The following is a 25,529-nucleotide window of genomic DNA, read 5'->3' as shown; positions in this document are numbered from 1 at the left end:
TTCACCATTTCTTTAGCGTTTATATAATATTATTATTGGCTTAGAAATACGTGTAATATAATATACCCGATGTATATGTGATAGAATCGACTGGCTAAATACGTTACTGTAGTAAGGTACAAGTTATTACACCTGCGCCCTAAAAAAGAAAATACAACAATAAAAAGCTTGTAAGGATCAGACTTATAATTGGTGGCTTTGCCCGATGAGGCGTTAAAGTTGAAACAACGCGCATGCGAAACGGAGATAGGTAACAAGAAAAAAATCTTAGTGTTTACGTAATAACTTTTTTGTCCTCTTAACATATTGTTAAGTATAGTCTTTGAAATTGAAATGTATAATAATTTTCTTTGGCATTGTATGAAATTTGTGAGGTTTAATTTTGTTCGGGTCGAATTCTTGCATTGGGAAATGTTAAACGATGTCGAATTAGGGAATTCTGGGAATTTGGTACCTGTGCTTTTACGCAATGGTATGATCATCCATTTAGAACATCCATTTGATTCCATCATATTATGCTGATTGATTTTCGAGTCGGATAAAAAAGAGAATCCACCTCCTTGCCGTTCCATGCTATATCGTTATGTACCACCGCGGCTGTATAAAATAAGCATCCGAACGACGACGACGAGAGATGGAAAAACGTACGTGAATACAGTTAGGAATGCCACCTTGCTGTAATACATTCGTCTCCTCCTCTGCACCGCTCTGCCTTCTGAGTATATCCGCTATTTTATTAGCATGTATCGTACAATTTAAACGCGCAAAACTGTCCGACAACGTACCAGTGAACTTTTAAATTTGCATCAATACCTAATGTTACGAGCCGTTTTAACGCCTACTTCAGTTGCCTTATTCATATAAAACGTATTGCGATTTGTTGTGTCGGATTTCAACGAGTTCGTTGTACCTGCTACTTACTATATGTATACCTAATATGTGCCTATAATTTGTATTATTTTCATTACATCATTCGCGTAACGACACGTTTTTGGGGAATTTGTGAAGGATGAAGTTAGTAATTTTTACTGCAAACGATGCTTGTTTCGCACCTTTAGGAATTTCTGAAATTAGGTAAAACCATGACAAATTTATATTTTACTTATATTTTGCAAATCCAACTCCTCGAAGGCGTCATAAAATTATATGCAATAATCATTTCGTCACAGTTTTCCACAGTTTTTCACCTGATGTATCGTAACGTTGACCGTTACTAACTTCATCCTCGTGTAAAATTGCACTTTTAATATGCAAGTTTAAAATTACTTTTTTTTTTTTTTTATTATCATTCTAAAACACGTATAACATCGGAATGTGATTACCACAAGTATATTACACAGATATGTTGTATAGTATGTAATTAAGTAGTAGAATGCCAAAAAAAATACAAAATAAGAGATTTCTGCACGAATACCGGATTCTCAACACTGTTGCATATCATACAAGCGAGGCGACCGTGTCTCTGCAAATAACATTACACTATACATATTCTGTTTTTATTTTCTGGCTTCTTCTTCCTCCCTAGTGTTTACTATTTACAACGGTTATAATACGGTTCACACACCATTCGTTACACGTGTACAGCAAGTTCAATGTCCAAACGTCTCTTTGAGGGTGAACTGTATGTTTACTTTTTTTTTTTTTTTTTGTTCATCTTGTTATATATTTTCAACGGTTGTTTTTCGAATGTATCATTTTGCACTGTTCAGTCTTCTTTCCCTATCATATATATATATATTTTTTTCATTATTGCATATTAAGATGTCGGTGATGAAATGTCCAAATCATGACAGTCACGTTACGTAATGGAATTAAATACCGCGAGTCGCTTCTAATTCGAACTGCACGCATACATGTATGTGTATATGTATTAGAGTGGTCTTTAGATGGGGTTAAAAAAAAATTCACACGGAGCCTGTTGAATCGTTTACAAATGGTTAAGAACAAAATTCCATAATTTTTTCAGATTTTTATTTCATTCCCCTGATCTTCCTGTTTAAGTGGGATGTTTCAAATTATTTAAAAATATTATATCCCCATTCGCTATATTTCGTACTGAATTTTATTTCAAAGTTATTCGTAGGCAAAAAAAATCCATAATCTCGAATATTCGGTCAGTTTCATCTTCGTTTCAGTGAAAAAAAAACAAAAAAATCGTTTTCTCAATCAGACATAACATGAAAAAAAAAATTGAAATTAAACCCTAGCATTCAGCACTGTAATGGACCCACATGCAAATATTGAGGTTATTTTTTTACTTAACGTGATCATTTGTTATCTTGAAAAAAAAAACTAAATTAATGCAGCACACGTTTCTCATGGATATATCCAATTTATGATCTTTTATTTTTAAGTGAAAAGAAGATTGATATCACTGAATATTCCAGAACATGGATTTTTTTTACCTACGAATAACCTTGAAATAAAATTCAGTACCAAATAGAGTGAATGAGCATATTTTTGAATAATTTGAAATTTCCCGTTTAAACAGGAGGACTAGAGGAATAAAATGTAAAGTGGAAAAAATTAGGGGATTTTTTTTTTTTCACCATTTGGAACCGATTTGACACGCTCCATCTAGAATTTGTTTTTTTCACCCCCATATATGGAACACCCTGATATATATGTGCAATACATGCACACCTTCATGCAAATGCGTACCTTAAGAGGTGTGCGCAGGATGGATCGTGCGATCTATAAGAATAACTTTCCGAGCACTGCGGCGGCGTGTGCAGTTGACAATGAGAATGCATCTGCGCATTTTGCATTCATGTATAGCACGTATATATCCAGGTTTATATACCATGTGATCGTTGAACAAAGAGAGCGGATGTTATCAGATCGGTCAGTAGAATTAGCGACTTCCGCCTTGGCCTCGTTCCGAATGTGTACACTGTAGACGACATGCGCTAGCTCTAGTTACGACTCGTGTGTTACTGCTACCACTTCCACTACGACCGTTCCTACGACTCTGCAATCACCACGAAGAACGGATCAAAAGCTTATTATAACATACGCGCGAGGCAGGAAAAATAAGTACATATTGAATGAATAAATAGAATAACTACAACAAGTTTAAGGGGAAAAAAAAAAAAAAAAAAAACAGGAATATTGATAACGACGATATTGCAGGAGAGGAAGGAAGGAGAAAGATGGTTTCAAAGATGGGAGCAATGAGTTCGAAATAATCTTATATTTTACGAAATGTGAAAGCGAATGAAATACTGCCCTTAAGTGTTCATTCTCACAAATACCTATTCAATACACCGCACCGAATATATACCTTAAAACATTACATATATTTATATCTATATACCTACATGGGGTTGTACGTGTTACTGGTCGCTGTGATGAATTTGATTGTATAGTCGTAAGTTTTCTTTTTTTTACATAAATGACATGTAGGGTAAAAATTCTATTATCGACGATAAACGAATGTTAACTTTTCTGCTGCGAGATTATATCGGGTGAGATGTGATGAGCGGCAAGTCAAGTTGCTGCTCAGTTATCGTTCGTTAGATAAGAATTAGCCCTACATATATAGCTTTTTGTCACGGGAGTAATGCGCCGCCACTATCGGTATTAAAAATTAAATTACTCTCCGAGTGTCGATAGTTTGCGATACGATCGCTAGATGCTGCAATAGTCGCGCGCGCGCGCGTACGTACATACGTGTATTTCCTTCGGTAAATTCCCGCACTATACGTACGTATATATACATAACCTAACTGTACCCAACAACCCCGGTGATGAAAGGAACGTCGTCGATTGCACGCCAACTATTGCAGAAGGATATCAGTACCTATATATATATAGGACATTACCTTTAGGATAATATCATGGTATGGTGTGGTGTTATAGTAACTTCGTTTCTTTATCTCAGTAGAAATGAGAGAGAGAGAGAGAGAGAGAGAGAGAGAGAGAGAGAGGTGGAAAAGAGAATAAAACGCTTCGACGACCCTCGTAGCGCAGCGATAGGGTTGAGATTATGTAATTTCACTTTTTACATTTCCCACCATCCAAGCATTCTGATTGGTTGACTAAACTTTGCAAACGAATGACAATGCTTGGATGGTGAGAAACGTGAAAAGTGATGTCATAGAATCTCAACACTGGTGATGGCCTTCGTCTTTTTCTTACTTCACCCCCGTACCTTGTACCTGTACCTTTTCTTTTCCTTTTGCTTACGGTGCATGTATTCCATGTAAATGTCCTGTAAGCATATCCAATATTGCCATGGATAAAATAAACCATATCTATTTATCCATCTACCTTGTACTCTACCTATTCACCCGCCCTCTTCGGCAGCGGCTCATTACAATCCCATGCTGCTGCACATCCACGCTGGTTTGCGCAGGGGACGGACAGCGCCGCCGCCGCTGACGACGCCGGAGGAGAAAAACGAACGGGTCGTTGCCCGGGCGGGAAAGCCGAGAATTATCGACCCCTTTGCTTGGTTGGTGGCCGTTGCCTTCGCCCCATCCAGACGCACAGGACTTTGGCACCAACATTTGCGCCGTGCCCACCCGCTTAGCACAGAGGACAACCAACTTGTGTACCACCCCTGCATGGCACTGAACCTCTATAGTACTACGTTCGCCACGAGGTTCCCATGTGCGACCTGATGCTACGGCTTCTGCCTTTCTCCGATTGACATTAGCTTAAAACCCTCGTACTCTACTCCCGCATCACGTTTCTTCCGGATTAATTGAGCTTTTGTCGCATTTGTTATATCGTTTGTGATATGAGTTGTTGTAGCGCGACGGATGCGATGCCGTCTCTCGATTTACTTTAATATCTCTCGCGTGAAATGCTCCCGATCTAAAAGAGAAAGGAATCGGTTCGATTTTTGTTCCTTTTTGTGTTATACATGCCACAGGTGAGATACCGCTGAGAATTTACACGATACGGTTTCAGAGAAAGTAATCTATAATACCACCAATACGGACACGTTGGATTATTAATAGGAGCTTGATAGAGAAACGGAGATATTATCCAGACACCATGTTACGGTATCCGTTATAATTCTGTTATTATCAATCTGGCCTAGAGAGATACGTCTGCTTTTCGTCCACGCGATTTAAGATGCCCGTATCACTTGTTACAAAGCATTGTAAGTCATAATTGATCAGGATGATTCGTCGGTTATACATTATCAGGGATTGGAACAACTTGTGTATGCGTATACAGCATGTATGATATATTACATGTGTATAACTCGTTTGCGTGATATCTTATATACTATTCATATAAAAGGACGTGTAGTCAAAGAAATTGAAAACAGATAAAGGAGAAGTGGATGTTGGTTAACCGAGCACATCGACCCATTGCTCCTGGGACGGTGGTGCCGGGTTTGCCTTTTTCTTGAGATCGACTCTCCTTAGGAGGTGTTCTCAAAACTACCGATCACATCCTAAACTCGAAACTATGTTCAGATCCGGTATTTGCCTGAGAGATATAATTGTGTCATTTTTAACTCGTTTTAGGTCAGGAATTGTGTGTCACTATGCCTTCTCATTTGAATAAATCTCGCGTTTACTACGGCCGCTTGGATCGTCGACGACGGTACGAACAAACCGAAAGTGACCACCTTGCTTACATGCGTGTTCGTGAGTGCAACAGAGTTGCAGCGAGCTCATAAAGTCATATCATTGTGCCGAACCAGCTACACACATGCACAAACCGTGTGTTTAATGAAGAATTCTGTGAGTCAGAACGCCTGTTAGCCAGGATGACAATGCAACGATGTTTTCGCGCACTCGAGGACTTTGACCAAGGCAGGAGGAACGGGACGGAACGGAACCAGTGTTGCCAACTCAGAATGTCATCATCCCACTAGAAAGTTTCATAAATTTTGCGTATAGAAACCACTAGACTCCTATGCGTTCGTTTTTCTGTCGAGTGCCGAATTCAATCACTGCCAACATTCATGCGTCTTAAGTAATGATTCACACGTGATTGTTATCACTGTAATGTAATCGAGACAATTTCAAAAAAATTGCCAAATTTGTCCCCGACAACACCGCAATAATTTAAATTACCGAATATTTTATTTGGAGATACCAATCGACCTTAAGAATACCAGATTTCCCGCTTGTTAAGTGATAAACAAATAAATCATCCCATGGGAAAAACTTCCAAAACCGTTAGGTTGACGATTGTAACGTTAACGTAACGAAGCGTTGCTGACGGAAGAGTGAAGGGGGGGGGGGGGGGGGGGTGTCACTATTTAGCAAATCTATAGCGACTTTGAAGACGTCAAATTTTCAAAATGTGAATATTTTTTGTACTGTTATAATTTACTGCATTTCAGCCAATACAGTAATTACGAAATAACAATTTTTCTCCGAAACGTAAATCATTTCAATAACCTAACTAACTTCACCTCCATCTAATACCGCCGAGTTGGCGATACTGATTACGGAACGGACGAAACGGAACGGAACGGAACAGAGCGTCAACGTCTGGGTTGTTTAGTTCGAAGGTTGACGCAAGGTTGACGCGGCGTGTTCTCCCGGTAACATAGCCGTCGCTGTTGTTGCTGCTACTGCTGCGACGACGACAAGTATCATGCCGGTGACCTGGGTGAACCGACCCGACGCTTCTTCTCATCCCCAAAACTCGTCGGTTTTTGCCCTCCATCTAGACGGCTAGACACCCCCCCCCCCCCGTACCCTCTTCTGACTGCGCCCATCCACCCCCCGTTTCCTTGGCTTCACCTCACCGCCAAAACTCTCCAGATGCTTTGCACTCCGCTCGTCGGTTTTACTTTAGCCATCTTCTCTCTCTCTCTTTATATACATATATATATATATATATATATATATATATATATATATATACATACATATGTTTTGTCTCCATCTCTTTCTGCGCTTCGTCTCGTTGTTCGCGCGAGTTTAACCCTAAAGCGAGGTGTGGGTGTGTCGTCGACCCGTGTTGTGTATATGTGTAATATGTCTATAACCTCCTCTTTATCTACCCGCGCAACAATATGGGCGCCAAGGTCATTGCTTTTTATTGCAGCCAACTCGGTCGCGTTATTACTTACGCATACGTAGGTGCAATATGTATTATATTTAAGTACACTTCAATATCTTTCTGTCTCTCTGTCTATTCATTTATTCCTTCTTTTTTTTTTCTCTCATTCTTTTAATATACGCATGTTTTTAGTTTCTTTGCTTTTTTATATTTCATTTAGTTATCTTATATTTGCGTTTAATCATACACATCGAGTTCTGGCCGAATGTTTCATCCACACGGCGATAAATACAACTTTTACACGTTATGCACGGTATAATATTATATTGGTATGTGACCTTTATACCGCTCACACCTTTACTATAGCACCGTGTCATTATATATGCATATATGTGTGTGTATGTATAGAGGCATGCATCATTCGTACGTACATAATATTATTGTACGCAACGAATTGAAATATCTGATTGAACACGAGCTAACAATAAGCGTCGTGCTTGTTGCTGCTTGTGCTGCTGTTGTGCTAAAACAGTGGACGAGTGAGTGACCCTTGTACAACAACTTGTTTTCGACAATAATTTCGTGAACCTTTAACAGATGCCTGTATATAATGTTAGTATGAATTGGTCTTCATGAATATTTAGTTTTATTGTTAGAGAACAGAGAAGAGTGAAAAGGACGTCTGCGTAACGATTCTCGCTAATTTTTTCACCTGCTTGTTTTCGAATAACTCGGGCATTTACATTTTGTATTATGGATACATGTTATATATGCCGCATGTATTTGTATCGAAATCGAATAACCAACTGCGATTCGATTACAGTTAAAAAAAAAAAAAAAAATTGACGGATTTTTCCTCAGCGACGGTGAAGGCTACAGTGCATCGTATGCTGTATTATACATTATAAGTAAAGAGACTTGTGAGAAGAAGAATTAGATACCTGCATAATGTATAGTTCCAAACTCTATAACAACTCTTCGCAATTACTTACCACTAAACATAACCGGTGCTCTTTTACCTACACCTTCTGTATCCACGTAGATACAGTATACATATACCATACACACATAATGATCGTCTGTCACGAAAGTACATATAGATACATGCAATAACTGACCTTTAAGTATTGCTTCGTATACAAATGCGTCTTATAACCGTTGCATGTCAAGCACCTGATGGTTTTAAACCTTGTGTATTGTATATTTCTTCAACCTTTTTTTTTTCCTTTCTGCTTAGCACACGAGAAGTAGAGTTTATGTTTACGTTCTATAGTTTGAAATAAGAAAAGTAGAAGAAACTGACTGTTTTCCTAGAGTTGCTTCATAAAAGCATTTAGATACGTATATTTATCTCCAAAGTTTCGTCTTCTTCACCTGCTATATGTATATATATAATATGCATATATATCGTATGCTGAAAATGACCTCAATTTTCGAAGATTGTACAATTTCCGCGAATGTGATAAACTGTACAAAACAAAACAGATTTATATAACCGCACTGTGTCGTTGTAGACTTTATTTAAAGCTGCCGCATTGCCTAGAATTCAAGATCAGGGTACCATATTATTATACTATACTATATTTTGCGTGCTTAGGCCTCGTCGCGATTTGAGTTTATATGTATATTGTCTCCTGGTTTTCCATTCTTCGATATATCGTCCCAATGCGATTGATGAAACCTGATTTAAAACTGCGTATCAATAAATATATATATATATATATATATTGTCGCAGAGAAATGGAGAGAGAAAGAAATATTTTGAATCGGTGAAATTGGTTGTATAATTTCGTTAGACGTTCTCGATGATGTTATATTAATTGCGCAAAACTTTATTGGTTGTATACGGTCATATGGAGATGACTAATCAATTGCGTTACACTTTACAGTATAATTCGCGGGAAAAATAGGCCCCTTAAAACTGAAGAATAACTTTCGACCAATTTTATTTTTTTTTTTTTTTCTTTCTTTTGTCTTTGACCTAAAGATACGATTCAAGCGTTATCGACATTTTTTGAAATCCCATTATACAGGGGATCCATTTTACTCGCCTCTTCCATATTACTCTCTCCCCTTGAGAATATGATTGAAGAATAAGTTTAGTTTTTTATTCGACGGAGGGTTAGGGTAAATGTGGGTCAACAAACCCTCTCGAGCACCGTACATGTCCTACTAGGTGAGAGAGAGAGAGGGCGTCACGGCGACCCGTCTACGTTGCTGTATGTGCGGAAAGTGCATATATCGATCTGGGTACAGCACCACTGCAGGCTGGCCTGGTGCACCGGCGAAACTAGGTTACTCTACCTATATGCGAACCTTGTTGAAAACTACCCACTACTACCCTGCCTGACTACGTTAGAGTCGATGTACTACACCTACGACAACGGTACGTCATAATACGTATACGTGGTCCTACGATTTCATTGTAAAATTGACGTAACGGGACGACACCCTGTGGAAACAACGACTATTTGCACTGTTCGGTGTCCGTCGTGTCCCGCGTGTAACGAAAGGTTGTAAAGCAGCTTATGAACTTGTAGGTATAATAAATTCTAGCCGGCTTAAACGACCGTCTTTGAATAGAAAATGTCCGTTTCTTCGACAAAGTTTGTACAGGGATGGAAATTTAGGATCAGGCGTAAAACCAATCATCTTTTGTGTAGAAGAGACGGACGGACTAACCCTTGTTTGAATAATACCGAACGTAGTAGCTCAGGTACTTGGCACTCGAGGCTGCGGATCGAGAGAACTTGGATTCAAATACCCGGCCTGTCAATTAGGTCCTTAACGGTAACTTGCAAAAATGCAGACGAGTCACGTCGTTTAGGGCCGGGTTGCTGATCGGTCCTTCGGACCTGGGTCCGGATATACTTGAACAAGGTTTTCGGCATTTTCCCTTATCCCTCATGCAAGTGAGGATGCTTGTACTACCGCTGCCGAACCCGTAAGTACTCTGTACTTTCTCCCTTCTATTGCAAATACAATTGTGATTAATAACGAATTATTGTTGTTATCATTAATACTTGTGTAGAATCGCATAATTGATACACAGCAGGGGTTGTTTTGTATCCCAGCAACAAAAATCGATGTGAAAAGTGTACTATTAAATGTGTTCGTTCGAACCTTTTTTTTTCAGAAGTTTTTAAAAGGTTACTTTTTGACACTATGTAGGTTATAGAACAAAATATCAAAATGCCAGATGGCGTCATGGATCCGATATTTTTAAATTTTGGTACTTTAAATTAACGAAGAAAAGGCGTGGCTTCGTTTGTACTCCAGGGTGACAAACAAGAATTAAAATGATTGACGTGCGGATTCGTTGTACTTTGCATTCGTACGCGTAGCACTGCAGGCAGATACTTACCTTAAACATGATTTCGGGGAAACACGAAGACGAAGCTGTAGCACCCGCGTAGTGTCGTTCGGCATTATTTCCCGGAGTTTAGCCATTCGTGAGTATAATCTGATCGCAAAATATTTTTCTTCTTTGACGAACTCAGTTCGACAAGCAGAGGTCCTTTTTTTGTTTGCTCATTGACCGTGTCTTTTGCCCGTACGTTTGAACGTGTCTCTTTTTGTATTCATTTCTTATTATTATTATTATCTAATTCTTATTCCTCAAGATTCTGGTAAATAAGTCGGCAGTCAGTTTCCTATCGGAATAATAACATCTTGTTATTGTTTTTGGCTTATAGCAAATCTAGTGAATCTCGACGTTATGTCAATTCTTGTGATTATGCATGACATTGCCTTCGGTGATGAGTAGAAGTCGAAATTTTAAGACATGAAAAGAAACATGACAAGGTTCTTAGTCGCTATGTTACACCATGCCTTTGGATGGTTTGCAATTTAAAAAACAAAAAAAAAGTAAATAAATAAACAGAACAAAAAAAAAGAACTCAGCTGATGACGAGAGTTCGTTCATCGTGCGATCTTGAGACAATCGGGCGTCTGTTCGAAGGCTTGAGTGCAAATTCTTGATGACCTAGTTGAATTATAAGCAACAATTGTTCGATTCAAAAGGATGCTGATAATTTTACACATTGGCATTATACAGACATCTTTTTTAGAATTCATTACGTTCTACTGCAAGGAATGGTGAAAATTATCCTTGTTATTATTCTGGTGTTATACTACACTATGATGGTGAAATATGCATACACCATTGTAGCATAATTCTCTGAAGAGACTAATTAAGTGGCGTTTTGTTCGGCGGCACCGGAACGAGTAACAATATAAATGTATTTAGGTCACAATCTCCTTGTTAAACCTAAATTACGTTAAGCTAAATATATAACATGCGATGATACGGCAGATATTGAACGATTCTAAAAATAAAATTACGTATTTGGTGGCTCCGTACCAGAATAAATTCTATTTCGCTAGTTTCGCTTCTCCCTCGACCTCCTGTAGCATGGATATTATGTTTTATCTGCTCTAATCTCAAACAGCAAACGCTACGTGAAAACTTAGAACCCATCGGCTTTGGGAGTGTTGGTCAACAGGTCGGATGCCAACCGATACTGAAAAATGAGACTGCTTAGAAGTTTTTTTTTTTTGGTAAAATTTTAAACAGCCTTTCTTATCGTCTGAAACAATAATAATCTATACCATTACGTGTACCGGGATTGAATGTATAATATTTAGCTGGCACAATATACCTGTAATAATCGTTAATTATTTCTGGAATCAAATAATCTCCGCGGTAAAAGCCTTGACGTAGAATGAAAAGAATTTCATTATAGCTGTAATAGTTGACAGCGCATCATGCGACTCGGGAATGAAAAAAGAAGGTGACGAAAAAGATCCCTCGCGGCATTGGGTAAAACAGGAATCTGCAATTGAACTTTTAATTTCAAATCTCTGTTCTACCGCCGTTCGGTTTATATTGTAAAAATCGCTCACGCGTGATTCTAAAGAGCATAAAAAATATTTCCTCAACAAAAACCAATTTGACAGGGTAACGTTAACCGTTGAAAATAGCTTGGAAGTTTTTTGAAAATCGAACGTGTACGTTATCATCGACCATACGGTGGCAGTCGGCGGCGTGAGCTTAGACAAACTTGGTTAGCGTGGACAGAGTATAGCGGTGCAGGTATGTACACGCATGCATACAACACAATGTACGACGCGTGCACGGCGTCGGCGTGGCTCGTTGACGATAGTGAGAGATAGAGAGAGAGAGAGAGATAGAGATAGAGAGTGGGGGTAGAAACACTTGACAAATGTTTCTCGGCGACGAATCGTAACGCGAGATTAAACCGAGCGTTTACGAAGTTTGACGAAAATATCCGAAGTTTAGCGAATCGCTGCAGTGCGTGACCGTTGAGAGAGAGGTTCGTTTTGGTGACGCATGCGCCTTCCGCGAACTCTTGCCATCTCCCTCTCCTTCTCACTCTCCGAACTTGTCTCGCACACATGAACATCGGCTAAGGTTTCACGAACGTGGGTCGAAACGGCCGACGCGGCATGCGCCTGGGTTCCCGGATCGTCGTTGTGTCAGCCTAGGAATACAACGTGGTGATTCGACGACGCGAATTCTTAGTGTGGGTGAAACTAGCGGCGGTGTAGAGGGGGTCGGGGTCTGCCCTGCATCAGTCTCTACTGCGTCCCTTCGAAAGGGGACGCTCCTCCTCGTCTTTGACAAGCGCGCGGTTAAAATACCCAATGGGGGGTTGACAGTTATCAAGGAAACTGATAGTAATATAATAAATAAATAAATTATAACTAACACGGACACACGAGTACGGATTTTTTCTAAACGACCATTTTAATCAACATATAATTCGTACGATATTGGTTACAATTTTTTAAAAAGTATACTTAGAAACCGCGATCCGAGACAGAATAATACCAAGATATATGTATACACGTGTATGTATTGCTCTTCGTCGCAAGATCGTCCATCGGTTTTCCTAGGACACGAAACTGTAGAAAAGACCGTTTGTTCCGTTGTATATTTTCAACTTTTTTTTAACGTAATTATTTTATTTGGACAATTGATTGTATTAAGTAATATTGTGCCATAATTCGCGTGTGTGTGGTCACGGTGGATTGATGAAAGTTCTCTTTTTTCATTCCCCCGCCACTTGACCGTTTTTTTTTTCCTTTTTTTTACGGTAATGTAAAAATTGAATCAGAAAAAAAACTGTAGAAGATCTGAGACATCGAAACGAAAACTTTGAGGAAGAAAACGTCGAGGGTCGATTGATTCAGTGTGCTGTTTTTTTTTTTATTGTTGTTGTTTATTTGACAATAAGTGACGTTTGGAAACGTTGGGTCTTCTTGTCGTCTCTTTTTTGTTTTAGCTCTAATTACGGTTAGTTTTCCTTTCTTCTTTCTTCTCGTTACACACAGCGCGAACGACGAGAAGTCGTACGTTGATTATTATTTACCAAGATTTTAAAACCAATTTGGAAAATATTATATGTAAACGAACACTGTATCTAGTTTATTAGTTTTATTTAACTACTGTTCGTGAAACGGGATTCGACAACGACTACGCGGACGTGAAAATAAAAATTTTGTTGTATCGAGTGCTCTGCGGACGCCACAAAGCAGCGGCTCTAGTCCTAAATATCGATCTGCTGGCGTGTGCGACCTACTCTATAGTACGTTCGCCTCGAAACATATTGTGGAATGACAGTTGACAACAGTCCAGCTGTCGCTATCATCGTACAATTGACATCTGTCAATAATCATTTGTTGACTCTTACGTTGAGGTTGACGACGAGGACGACAACAACAACAACGCTAACGCCAATGCCAACGCCAACGAGTCGAATAACCGATTCTAACCGTCGAATTCAACGACAACGAGCGAGAACGTGCATTTTTTGCTCCGCCGATAATCGAGGATACCTGTAAAATTACCAACGCTTTCGCCGTAACGTTGTTAACGGTCGAATTTTTTTGAAGACATTCCGTTCGTTTTCCATTTAGTTCTTTTTTTTGTTTTTACAAGAAGAACGTACGTCGAGAGTAAAAAAAAAAAGGTCAAAAAAAAGGAAGTACAATACGAATAGAAAAAATGTGGGCGATAGTAAAAATCGGCAGGACTTCGCTCAGAGTTTCTTCGCGTTCGATAAAATCAAGTCAAAGCTTGATCGGAACTTAAAGAAGGAAAAGATTGAAGAAACAACGCAACACAAGTCAACTATTATTGTGCTATTGTAGTACTACCGGCGAAGAAGACAAATGAATGAAAAATTCCAATAAAGTGTAACTCTAAATTTGAGGATAAAAAGAAGAAATCGAAAAATATAAATACGGAGGCGCAAGAATAATGATTCCCCGTCAAAACTTGGTGATAAAAAAAAATTAATTTGAAGAATATTACAACGATGAGAAAATCCGCCTGAGAGGAAAACAATAAGGAAGACAATTCATTATAGAAATTGATCGTTTTTTATACACGTACCGTAACACGCTCCTATTAAGAATCAGTAAGAAGTAAGGAAGAAGCTCGTAAGCTTTTGAGACAATAAAGGTGTTTCTAGACGGCTAATATCTACCGTTAATTACCAACGTCATGGTTTCGCGATACGGTGTTACGAAGGAGGGTGCAGTCGGTGTTACGGTCGGCGTCGGGACGATGCACTGTTTGCTACCCCATTGCGGTGGGCCCCACCACATGTCACCACACGGGCATAACCCGAGCCACAATCACATTCACCACCATAATCATCACAATCATCACAACCACCACCCGCCGGCATCGCCGAGTCCTCACGGTCATCTAAGTCAGATGAATCACGCCCAACATCAGTTGACAATTAATATTAACCACAATCATCAGCTGCAGTCCCAGCAGACTCAGCATCAGCAGCAACAACAACAACAACAACAACAACAACAACAACAGCAGCAGCAACAGCAACAACAACAACAACAACCTCAGTACAGGATCATCACGGCCAGTGCCAGTAAGTCCTTATTATCAGTTACTGTCAACTCACCGAATACGTTGCCAGTTTTTAATTTTACCAAAGGTGTTGATAGAAAATCACACAAATGTACAGTTATACGGACCTACACGAGATGATATATATATATATAAAATGCATAATTGTGTGTGTGTGTGTGTGTGTGTGTGTGTGTGTGTGTGTGTGTGTGTGTGTGTGTGTGTGTGTGTGTGTGTGTGTGTGCGCGCGTGCGTGCGTGTGTGTGTGTGTGTGTGCGTGCGTGTGTGTGTGTGTGTGTGTGTGTGTGTGCTCTATTATGCATTTTATCAGGCTTACTAAACTCGTACGTCAAGGTGGCAGTCACGTGGACCTCATGCAGTATTAATAGAATATTCATTTATTCATGATGTACATCTATTATCGGACTTTTTGATAAACGGTCGGTTCGAGGGTGGGGATAAATGAGATCGTGGATAGTGTATAATAACGTGTAGACGTTCGCCTAGGTACGTCTTTATTTCATCGCGACGACAACGACTATTGCGATGACACGCGTTTATCAAACACCTTAGCAACGACTGACTGACATACGTCGTCTTGCATACCATACTTTTACTCCTTGTTCCTTAGGCGCTAGCCTTGCTTGTGCCCACAAGGTGAGAAGAAAACCCTAGGTGTGATGTAACTAGCTGACCAACTAATTAACTAGCCAACCAATCACCTTACTAAATAGTAAACCCCTCTCCGCACTATGAAACAGACATTGAGACAATAGCGAGACGTGACACGTTGCCTACCGCTGCCAGTGTTCCTCGTGTCATGCTGCATTTACTTACCTAACTTGGCACCATTCTCACAACAATTCCTCCGTCGTCAATTACAATGGATACTAATTTTAAATTAGCTTTGACCAAGTTCGAAATAGTCTACAAGTCCCCGGTGTCTGCATTTAAGATTGGTTGTAATAGATCTCACTGTCTAGTTGTATAATCGGTACAATACCTATCGTAATGGGCACGTTACACGGATACGTGTATATCGGAGAGCGCGAGATTATCGTATTTTTTCAATAATTTTTTAAAATTATTAATTTTTTGTTCCTTTTTTCTTATACCGACAATGGTGGGGCAGAAAAAATAAAATGCAACGGATAATATTCTAACTATACTCTACAATCGATTCTTTGAACAGGAAACTTATGCTTGACCCATATAAGAGTATTGTCTATATCAATATTGTTCCACGATTAATACAATGGCTCTGAAGGTTTCTAAAAACAACTTCAAGAATTATGAAACTTCTCTTGTGCCGATATCCGTTCACCGTTCAATTTGCCCTAAATTTCTCCTATCATTTTCTCAACGAGATTCTTACCGTTTAAAGTTATACTCAATAGGAATAATAATAATAACAATAATAATGATCATAATCATAAACGTATACTCAATCGATAACACCGAAACATTCTTCTGTAATATTGAGATAATACCGGTGTAATTGCAAGTAAATTTGAATCCTTGAATAGCGAATTGAAATTGAAGAGACATCGTTTTCTTCTGTCTTTTCGAATTATATACCGTTTTTTTTTTTTTTTTTTTTTTTTTTTTTTTTTTTTTTTTTTTTTTTTTACACAATTGTCGGGAGTTGACAAAAATTGATAATATAAAAATGGTGAGAAAAATTTCGAAGCGTGCTTGCGTGCAAGAAAAAAAAAGAGGTACAACTGTTTGCCCGCGATGGAAAGAAGCCTGGAACCAAACAGCCTTCCAAGTCTCTTCGGTTGTTCGCGCCGTTGCGCGGAAATTCCATTCAAGCGGTGCTGCACCGGAAGTGACGTAGCTTCAGTCGAATGACTAGGAGAACGTACGTAGCTTGCTGTTTCCTCTACCGAGCGCTCTGGCTCTGGCGGTTCGGTCTCTAGGCCTCGCCCCCTTTTCCGTGCAATCAATGTGCCTGCAGAGCCACAGATAGCAGCACCGGCCCTGCCCACATGTGCAAACATGGCTTCTCGCAAGCCTGGTCTCTGAGGTTTTATTATCGTTTTTGCTAAATATTTTATCGGTTATTTTTCTAAAAATCGGTTATTCGAATAACGTTATTTCGACGTCGTTTATTACCGTTCGTAACGAGGAGTGGAAGTTTTTTCTAATACGCACGTTTGGATGTAGAAAAAAGGCTGAAATACTGCTGGAACTTGCAACCACCACCAACACCAACACCACCACCACTACTATCGCCAACCAACATCAGCGAGAGATATCCCTTGGCTCACTTTTACTCAACTTTCCCAAGTCGTTTCTAGCCTTCTCGATCAATTTTCAGTGTGATATTTATTTTTAAATATGGTTTACTTCGCGTCATAGAGTTAGGCGAGTATTCAACGGCTGTTACACCTTCGTCGCAAAATGACATAACCAATATTTCGAGTCAAGTGCTAATTATGGCAAATGCTACAGACTCGAACATGCTGCCCGCATACGCTTATGTGGGGGCCTATACTATAGGTCAGTTACAACCTGTTTATAAGTTTTTTATTTTTTTTTCTAATTGTTTCTTATCATCATTGATTTTATCATCGTCATCGTTGTATTTGTGAATTTTTTTAATAATTAAATTTTAGACGTGGCCACCATCCTCCGACTTCCTGTCTTCTTCGTTTTGCATTTCACCTAATGAAATTTCTCAAGAGTATTCTAAACCGTGTAATAACAAATTAAATTATAACTAATTCTTTTTTTTTTTTGCATCTATTTTTTACAGGATCAGACGTTAACTTTCATGTACCTGGGCAGAACTACGGAGGTCAACCTGGCGGCCAGGTCGGTGGGGGTGGAGGTAGCGTAGGAGTACCCGGGGGTAGAGGGCCCCCGCCGATAGCGGGAATACAAAGTATTGGTCAATCTGCTCCCGGTATACCGCAGGGGAATCAAACAGGGGCGCAACAACCTCCGCCTCAATCGCAGACACCTGGGGTACAGTCGCAGCAGTCTCAGGGACCACCTCAGACTACTACGCCTCCTGGTCATACTCAATCGCCTCAGGAAATGGGGAAACAACCTCATCTCCAGGCACAATCATTATCCCTGCAACCCAACATGTACCCTACCAGTCAACCAAGACCAGCGTCCCAGGTAAATTTTTTTCATTCTAAAGTTGATACGTCTTGTTTGAACTGACACTGTGCGTGTCGTGTAACGTCAAGCAAATTTTGAATTATCCGACCGTATATTACTCAATTGAGAATCTATCAAATGAACGAAGAATTTTGTACTCTCAATTTATATGGAATTTGATTGGTTTTTATTGTAAATGGTAACCGTCTTTTGGTGCACAGCAATAAAGTGACCCAGAATTTTTAAAGGAGAAAATTAGTGCAGTTTTCATCGTCATTCAAATAATTTTATGAATATGTTTTTTCAATTCCATTTACCTTACAGTCGCACCACAAAAATTCTATGGGGGTAAAAGAGAGTAACTTTCATCTATTTTATTTCTTTTTGTGACAATTTAGCAGCACATGCTCTTATATTCCCAAATCTGCCATCATTTTCATTGTAAATTGTGTACATTAGAGTTGCTTGCTCAGCAACTATTTTGAACACTTTTAAAGAAAGCCCGCTAGTCTCTTCAATTATATAAAATCTTACTTTTCGTGTGGAATTTCCCCTCGATAGAACGTTGGTCTACGTGGAATTTTTCACCAAACTAACATCCTTGAAGTTCCGTTTTTTTTCTAAATTGATCTCCAGCGTAATTGAAGTTAGCGCTGGCGACGGTGATTATGAATTGAAGACTACAACTATGTAGAAATCGACAAAGTGACAAAATCGGTAACTCGTCGTTAAAAGTGTAACTTGAAAAGAACGTTTTCAGTAACCATGTAAGACATGAGATATGGTGAACATGGTTGATAAGAGGAAGTTATCAAATCAATGAACAATGTAATAAGAAATTTTGTTACAGGTTTATTATCCATCTGCAATGAGGCCGCAGACGGCAAGGGGTAATCACAGGGGGGGTCAGGGGGGTGGTGGTGCTCAAGTTGTGAGCATACCATCAGTGGGCGGGGGTGGAGGCCAGCAAACGGCCATGTTTCCGCACCCTGCCAGTTTGCCGATGGCACCCGGCACCTTGTATATGTCGAGCCAAGTGCCTTTGCATCCTTCGCACAGTGGCACGCACCAACCACCTGTTTATCCGATGAACACTCAGATGCAGCCCATTCAGGTAGTAGTTAAGTACCGTTGATTTCATACTTATTACAATATCTTCCCCCTTCGTCACCTTGTTAACGTGTCTTTCATCTCTCCTTGGTAATGTTTAACACTATATTTGTATACATGTATTACTTGACTGATTATTACATTGATTTGAAAAAATGTCTTACACTTGGCAGCTTTGCAGGAATTACGAATCAAGTTTGATACAATAAATTTTATTTACTCACACTGTTTCATCCAGTGAATGGTGTACTGTGTTGATCACTAATGATTTGAGAGTGAAGTTAGACACTTACAAACCCCAGTATTCTTTTTGCAGCAAGAGTAGGCAAAGTAGCATGTGCATGTAGCTCATTTCACTATGAAGTCATGCATCACCTGAATGAAGCTAGATGTAGAAGTTCGGAGAAATAGATAGTTTGCGATTACTTTTTCTTTTTCTTTTTTTTTTAATTCTTACTTCTTTTTTGTATGTTATACGTATTAGCAATGAGGCGCTAGGGTATATTCCAGCCCAGTGCTATGCGTTTACAATCACCTTATTTAGTTATAACTTTTTTCTACTTCCTTCATTACATTATATAAATTTTTATACGTCTTACCAAATTTTTACATAATTGAAGCTTTCTCTTGAACAAAAAGCTTTTGACGATTACTGCGGCTAAACAATTTTAAAACGTATCACACCGTGTACCAGTTAGCCGCGAATGGGATTTGTAAGCTTAATCTATTGTGCATTAAATCCAGAGACTTCTATTCTTTATTGGTTTCAAAAATATACAACTTCTTGTTACGTGAGAAATTTCTTCACTTATCTAGCAAAGTCATCATCAACACTTATTTATTTTTCTGTTATCACTTCGTCTCTGCTGGTAAATTGAATGACTCATTCAAAATAAACTAGTAATATGCAAGTCCCATTAGAACGAAACTCCAGTTCATATCCAAAGATGTACATTTTCATACTATGAACCACATTGTACTATATATATCAGATATTAAGTATCTGAGATAAGTAGTAATAAAGCTCAAGAACTTTCTTGCTAGTTCTTTCTTAGCTATCATTTATAATATTTTAATTCTCATTTCTCTTCTCAGAATTCGATTAATTTTTTGAATTTTCTCTTCCATCCCTTGAGAAAAAAAATATATGCATTTTCATTGAGAAGCTTACAATATATTTATTCGTAATTCAACAGTATTTTCCTGCGGTATTTTATAAACAGTGTAATCAATTCTAAGAATGAAAGAACCATATCTTTTTTATTACCAATTGTCAGCTTCTTAGGCCAAACTCTGTAAATTATCAGTAACAACTCTCCAAGCCGTGAAATAAAAATGTGACAAATATCTTTTTACTTTATTCTAGTTTCCTGGGCCACCACAGAGACCTCAGGGCCACCAAAGTCAACAGTTTTTCTCGACTTATCAACCCACCATTATACAGTCGAACCTCTATGGATTTAGTTCGGGAACTCCACACCATACATGTAAATGCAGTTTCAATATCTAATTAATGTTAATTTAGCATAGCTTTTAAGGTTCTCCGGTAGTGAAACCTGCAATTTCTCTCAAGTTACACCATGCAAAGCAAAAACGAGATATTCTCAGCTCGCGGAAATTTCCTTTCTCCTGTCTGTAACAAATTTGAAACTTTGAAATTTCTTATTTGCAATGATAACTAACAACGTAATATGTACTTGTTGTTTTAATATAACGTATGTAGAAATCCATATTTTTTGTTCAAATTTCAGATTACTACCAACAACAAGGGCCTCAGGTGAATTTGAGCAGACCAACGGCAGGGTCGATAAGCGGAGGAGCTCCGCATGTTGGAAGTCCTCTACCTGGCGGCCAAGGAGCTAGCATTGTTCAACAGGGTAGCATTCAGCAACCTTCTCAGCAACCTCAGCAAATGCCAACGATGGCCCTACCATTAGTTCAAACAGGCAAGTATTGTTTGCTTATTGTGTCTATTCAGTTTTGATAGTATGATCGTTTATAGCGTAAGGCAACACACAGTCATTTACTTCTCAGTGCAATCAAGTTACCTTCTTCAAAATTCTGTTGAAGTTAGAATACACGGTTTAGCTTTGCATTTTCTGTTAACGTAGGATAAAAAAGTTTTTCGACCTATTCCCATAGTATTATAAACGTGGTTTTTTAATGCTCTTTGTAAAATAGCTGACGGTATAAGTTTAAAAAATGTTGTATCTAGAAGAAATTAATTTTGTTGTGAGTGACCTTCTATTGCATAATCGGGTTCTATGAAAATTTGTATTTACTTTTCTGAATAGTTTTCAAAGATTCATCATAACTTTTGTAATTTTATTTTTTCTTGTGCAGGTGTACGCGAAAATTTTCTTCACTTATAGAAATATTGCCTGGTAAAATGTGTAACCTTTTGTAAAACGGAAAAAAAGATGAAAGTACAATTTCATCTTTAAAGTATGGGAATTGTTGATATATCGTTATAGAACAGTTTAGCGTATAAAGACGTGTAACTGTCTCCCTGGTTAAGTATTCTCTGTAACTAGAAAAAAGAACAAAAAGCGGGGAAAAAAAAAATTAAAATTCACACATTTATTAAGCTCATATGAAAATCGTACTCATTATTTATATTTGTCACTTGTTAAGAAAAAGATTGTGTAATGTCAAGGCATGTGTAATACCGCAACAGATAATTATCTGAAGATACTTTATAAAGTACTTGATAAAGAAACTAGCATTGGCTGTGGTTTAGCGCGGTAAAGTAAAGCAGTTGCTGTACTGTTGAGTACTGAATCACACGTCAGTTCGGAATTTCATTTGGATTTTTGTTCATCTTTTCTTCTCAACAACGGTAGATGGGTCGATTAGCTTTTAGACCAATTAGTGAAAAATTCGAGGAGTCTTGCTGTTTCGAGAATTTCCAAAGTTCGCTGTAAAATTGACCGTTATAATCCCTTACAGCTGATCTCATGCACTGAACGGATTAGTAGAGCGTAAATCTAATTACTTATGTGTAAATTATGTCCATAAACCTTTAAATAGTTCTCTGAAACATATTACACTATACAAAGGGGCCTAACCATTCCTGGAAGGTACTGCACTTTTTGAAAAATATCGAAACTTTGGCGACAGGTATTATGCCTTGGAGCACACCAGCGTACTGCAGCCATAAAATCCTTTACTATATTATTAACGGTATTTTCAAATCGAGACCAGTTCGAACTTGGACAGTGAATGAGTAAGTTATTAAAGAGGTTCATGATTGAATATATTCGGCCGATTTGATAATGTACGTTGTTGATAAAGTTTATAAGTTACACTTTGGTAAGTGACACACATCACCATATTTTTATTCGTTATTCATATTATTTGGTAATCAGACGATGTTGAGACGATTTTATAACTTGACTTTTTTTTTCCATCCTCACTTTGTTTTTTTTTTTTTTTGTTCCTGTTAAATTTACATGAAACAATCCAATTTGTGTCTTGTGAATGATGCTGAAAATTTTTTGGTATTATAAATATCGTAATAAGATCTGAATTCTCCGTTATTTATTTGTCGATGTTTCATTTGTTTTTGAAGATGTGTACCAAGGCGACAATGGCGGTATACAAAATCCTGGGATAAGTGCTGCAAACCGAAAAAAACCGAGAAGAACGAAAGCTATTCTGGATATTGTAGATCCAAAAACAGGAAAAAATATAAGTGAAGAAATTTACCATGACGATGTTGCAACTCAAAGTGGAGATTCCAGTAATCGAACGACTCCTCAACCACAAGTGCGTTTTGTTGTAACAATTAACACAGGCAATCGTCCCAATGAACATACCTCTGAAATGAAAGATATTTGTTTGACGCCAAGTTGTTTGTTTAATGAGGTCTTGAAATTTTCTTGATAATATAGCAAGGGACTTATTTTCCCTGCCTCTTAGAATCAAGTTATTCTTATCAGTTCTCAAGTCACAATATCAGTAGCTAAGTTTCATTGTATTGCAAGATACGGAAATACTTTCCTAAACGATAACTATCTATCAATCTATGACGTGAATGGAATGTTGTTTAGCAAGAGAAAGTGAAGTTCAGTCTTTTCTTTTACTGTGATCGTTTCGAATCACGTCGGCCAAATTACTGTGTAGCAAAGTTCATTTGGGCAATTACCAAACTTTATATTTGTACCCAAAAGTTATAAACATATTTTAAATCTTTACTATCGCATGAGAGGTCAATGGGTAACTGCATTAGAAAATATTCCAATCTAAAATAGAAATGTCATTAGAGTTGGATGATTATATTATTTTTTCAAACCTGACGTGGAAAACCCTGTGATAATTTTATCTATTTTTTTGTGAACTTAAAGATAAAAATAGTACAAATTTGTGCCACGTAATGTTATTTAAATATGCATTCTCCAATACCAATAAATTAACCAGTTGTTTAATCGAAGCTATGAAAGTTTGGCTGATTTAAAATTTTATCAAACATTGAAAATCGATAGTGGAGATGATAGTTATGTGATAGCTTGTTTGAGTACAAATATTGAAAACTTTAAATATTTATTTCGTTTCTCTCATACCTTTAACTTGTATTTGTATCACTATAATTTGGAGTATGAAACAAGTTTTTAGTTATTAAAAATATAGGTTCAGTTCTACAAGGCTTATCATCGTCTATCACGTAGATTTGGTGATTGTTGCAGACGTGTGGTATGGAGTTGATTGCTGACTTTGCAGCCCGTGTTGCAAAAGCCGCGAATGATGAATCAGATTCCAGCTCACCAGCCCCATCTAGCGCGTCGGAAACCGCAACCTCGCAAAATACTTCCCCAACATTAACTAACCTCATACAACCAAATCCAGAGATCGATAATAATAGTCGATGTAATACTGGTCCCCCAAATCCAACGCAAAGTATACCCAACGTCCCAAACCCTAGTAGTCAATCGTTAGTTTCTTCTAATACCACGGTTCAGGTAGATCTGTGTCCGGTCAAACCAAAGGAACATAAACCGTTGCAACTACCTGTCAGAGAGTTTCAGCCGAGACACGAAATAAAAATCCTGCCCGACGAACCTAAAACTATCCCAGTTGTGATCAACCAAGAAATTATTTCTTCACAGTTACCCATACCAGTTCCAATTTCCGAACCAGAGCAACCTGTCGCCTTTGTTCCACCCCTGAGTATCCCTGAAGTTTCAAATATCTCTGTGACGGTCCAGAGCTCAAGTGTAACAACTAATGAAGCAGTCAATAACATTGGAACTGCACCAAATTCCAATTGTGTATCTTCAAAGGAAGAATTCCCAACACTAGATCCCAAGATTTCTACAAACTCTCTGTCGCGTCGCAAATCCCACAATCAAGGACAGAGTCAAACCGTCGCTCATCCTATTCCCGAAGCTTCTCCTCCAGTGCCAAAGGAACAGAAGGACCGGAAATCGAGTGAGAGAAACCTCAACTCTAGGGGGACGACGCCGACTCCTCTACAGAATCAATCCGATCACCATCATCCAAAACCAAATGGCGACACGATCAGCGAGAAGCTTGAAAAACATGATCCCGAACCAATCTCTAAAACTGATCAGCAGCAACAGCAGACACGGTTTGTGGATGGTGAGTTTGAATCAACTGTTACTTTCTATTATTATTTATGTTCTTTTCCTCTTTTCAACGCTTATTCGAAATAATGTGCGATTAGGTAGATCCAATAATACATTTATTTCCTCTAAATCAACTTTAGGAAATCGAGAATTATCATTATTGTTGTTCCAAGTTTTTTGGAAAACATAATTCCTTTGGTCAAAATAACGAAAGTTTGTTCATATCAGTGACTGGTGATTGCAATGTAGGTATCACAATTTAAGCATATTTTTGAACAAAATTGTTTACATCTCACAAGTCGTGATCATATGTCCAATTTCAAGTTTTTATTGGAAAATCTTAATTCCTATTCAACTATCGTCAATCGGTGTGGTAAGGAATGGTAAGGAAAAAAAGATTTCCAGAAAATCTGTTTTTTTTTTTTTAGTTTTTGTTGTTCATCGTTTGCCACCGCGAATTTGTTTTATGTAAACCATACTCTGAATGACGACATGTACTTGATCAATTCCGTTATAGTAACGTTATTTCTTGTCCTTTTCTAGAGGATGATTCACAATCGGTATTAAGTGTCGGACAAATAACGATTTTTCAACTATACGGACAAAAATAAACCGTCGCTGTATCTTTGTTTATTTTCTCTTGCGAAATTGCGTTCTGCTGTTCTGAAGGCAAAATTACGATACTGATATCCTGAGGCAGTTTGAACAAGCTGGTAAAGTCAGGATAAACGTTTATCCGTTTTTTATCTGTGGAAGCGTTTTCAAGAAAATTGCAAAAAAAATATAAGAAATCAAACGATGAAAATATTACTTTTAATTTGTATCATAGAGGCGAT

At 38.2% G+C, this 25,529-nt stretch overlaps 1 protein-coding gene and 1 long non-coding RNA gene across 7 annotated transcripts in view; one reads left to right on the top strand and one right to left on the bottom strand.

Moving 5' to 3' along the window:
* The window catches only part of Eif4g (eukaryotic translation initiation factor 4 gamma), a 65,026-nt gene that overhangs the window by 17,500 nt on the left and 21,997 nt on the right, over positions 1-25,529 (top strand). For 2 of the 6 annotated variants that reach the window (XM_069135173.1, XM_069135175.1), the window contains exons 2-7: positions 17,646-18,016; positions 18,849-19,118; positions 20,475-20,595; positions 20,860-21,054; positions 22,680-22,876; positions 23,794-24,706. In XM_069135173.1, the coding sequence (XP_068991274.1) occupies positions 17,646-18,016; positions 18,849-19,118; positions 20,475-20,595; positions 20,860-21,054; positions 22,680-22,876; positions 23,794-24,706 (2,067 nt within the window). Of the gene's footprint in view, positions 1-12,561; positions 14,907-16,878; positions 17,390-17,645; positions 18,017-18,848; positions 19,119-20,474; positions 20,596-20,859; positions 21,055-22,679; positions 22,877-23,793; positions 24,707-25,529 lie in introns of those variants that run through there. The other 4 variants (XM_069135171.1, XM_069135172.1, XM_069135176.1 and 1 more) reach the window with 4 other exon arrangements.
* On the bottom strand, positions 1,236-8,161 carry LOC138190799 (uncharacterized). The gene is made up of 2 exons (XR_011176887.1): positions 8,100-8,161; positions 1,236-2,971 (listed from the first exon to the last, which is right to left on the bottom strand). It is a non-coding gene; the product is annotated as an uncharacterized lncRNA (long non-coding RNA).

This window comes from Neodiprion pinetum, chromosome 4 (genome assembly GCF_021155775.2).
Source record: "Neodiprion pinetum isolate iyNeoPine1 chromosome 4, iyNeoPine1.2, whole genome shotgun sequence".
Classification (NCBI taxonomy): Eukaryota; Metazoa; Arthropoda; class Insecta; order Hymenoptera; family Diprionidae; genus Neodiprion; species Neodiprion pinetum.
This window is presented reverse-complemented; position numbering and strand designations above follow the sequence as displayed.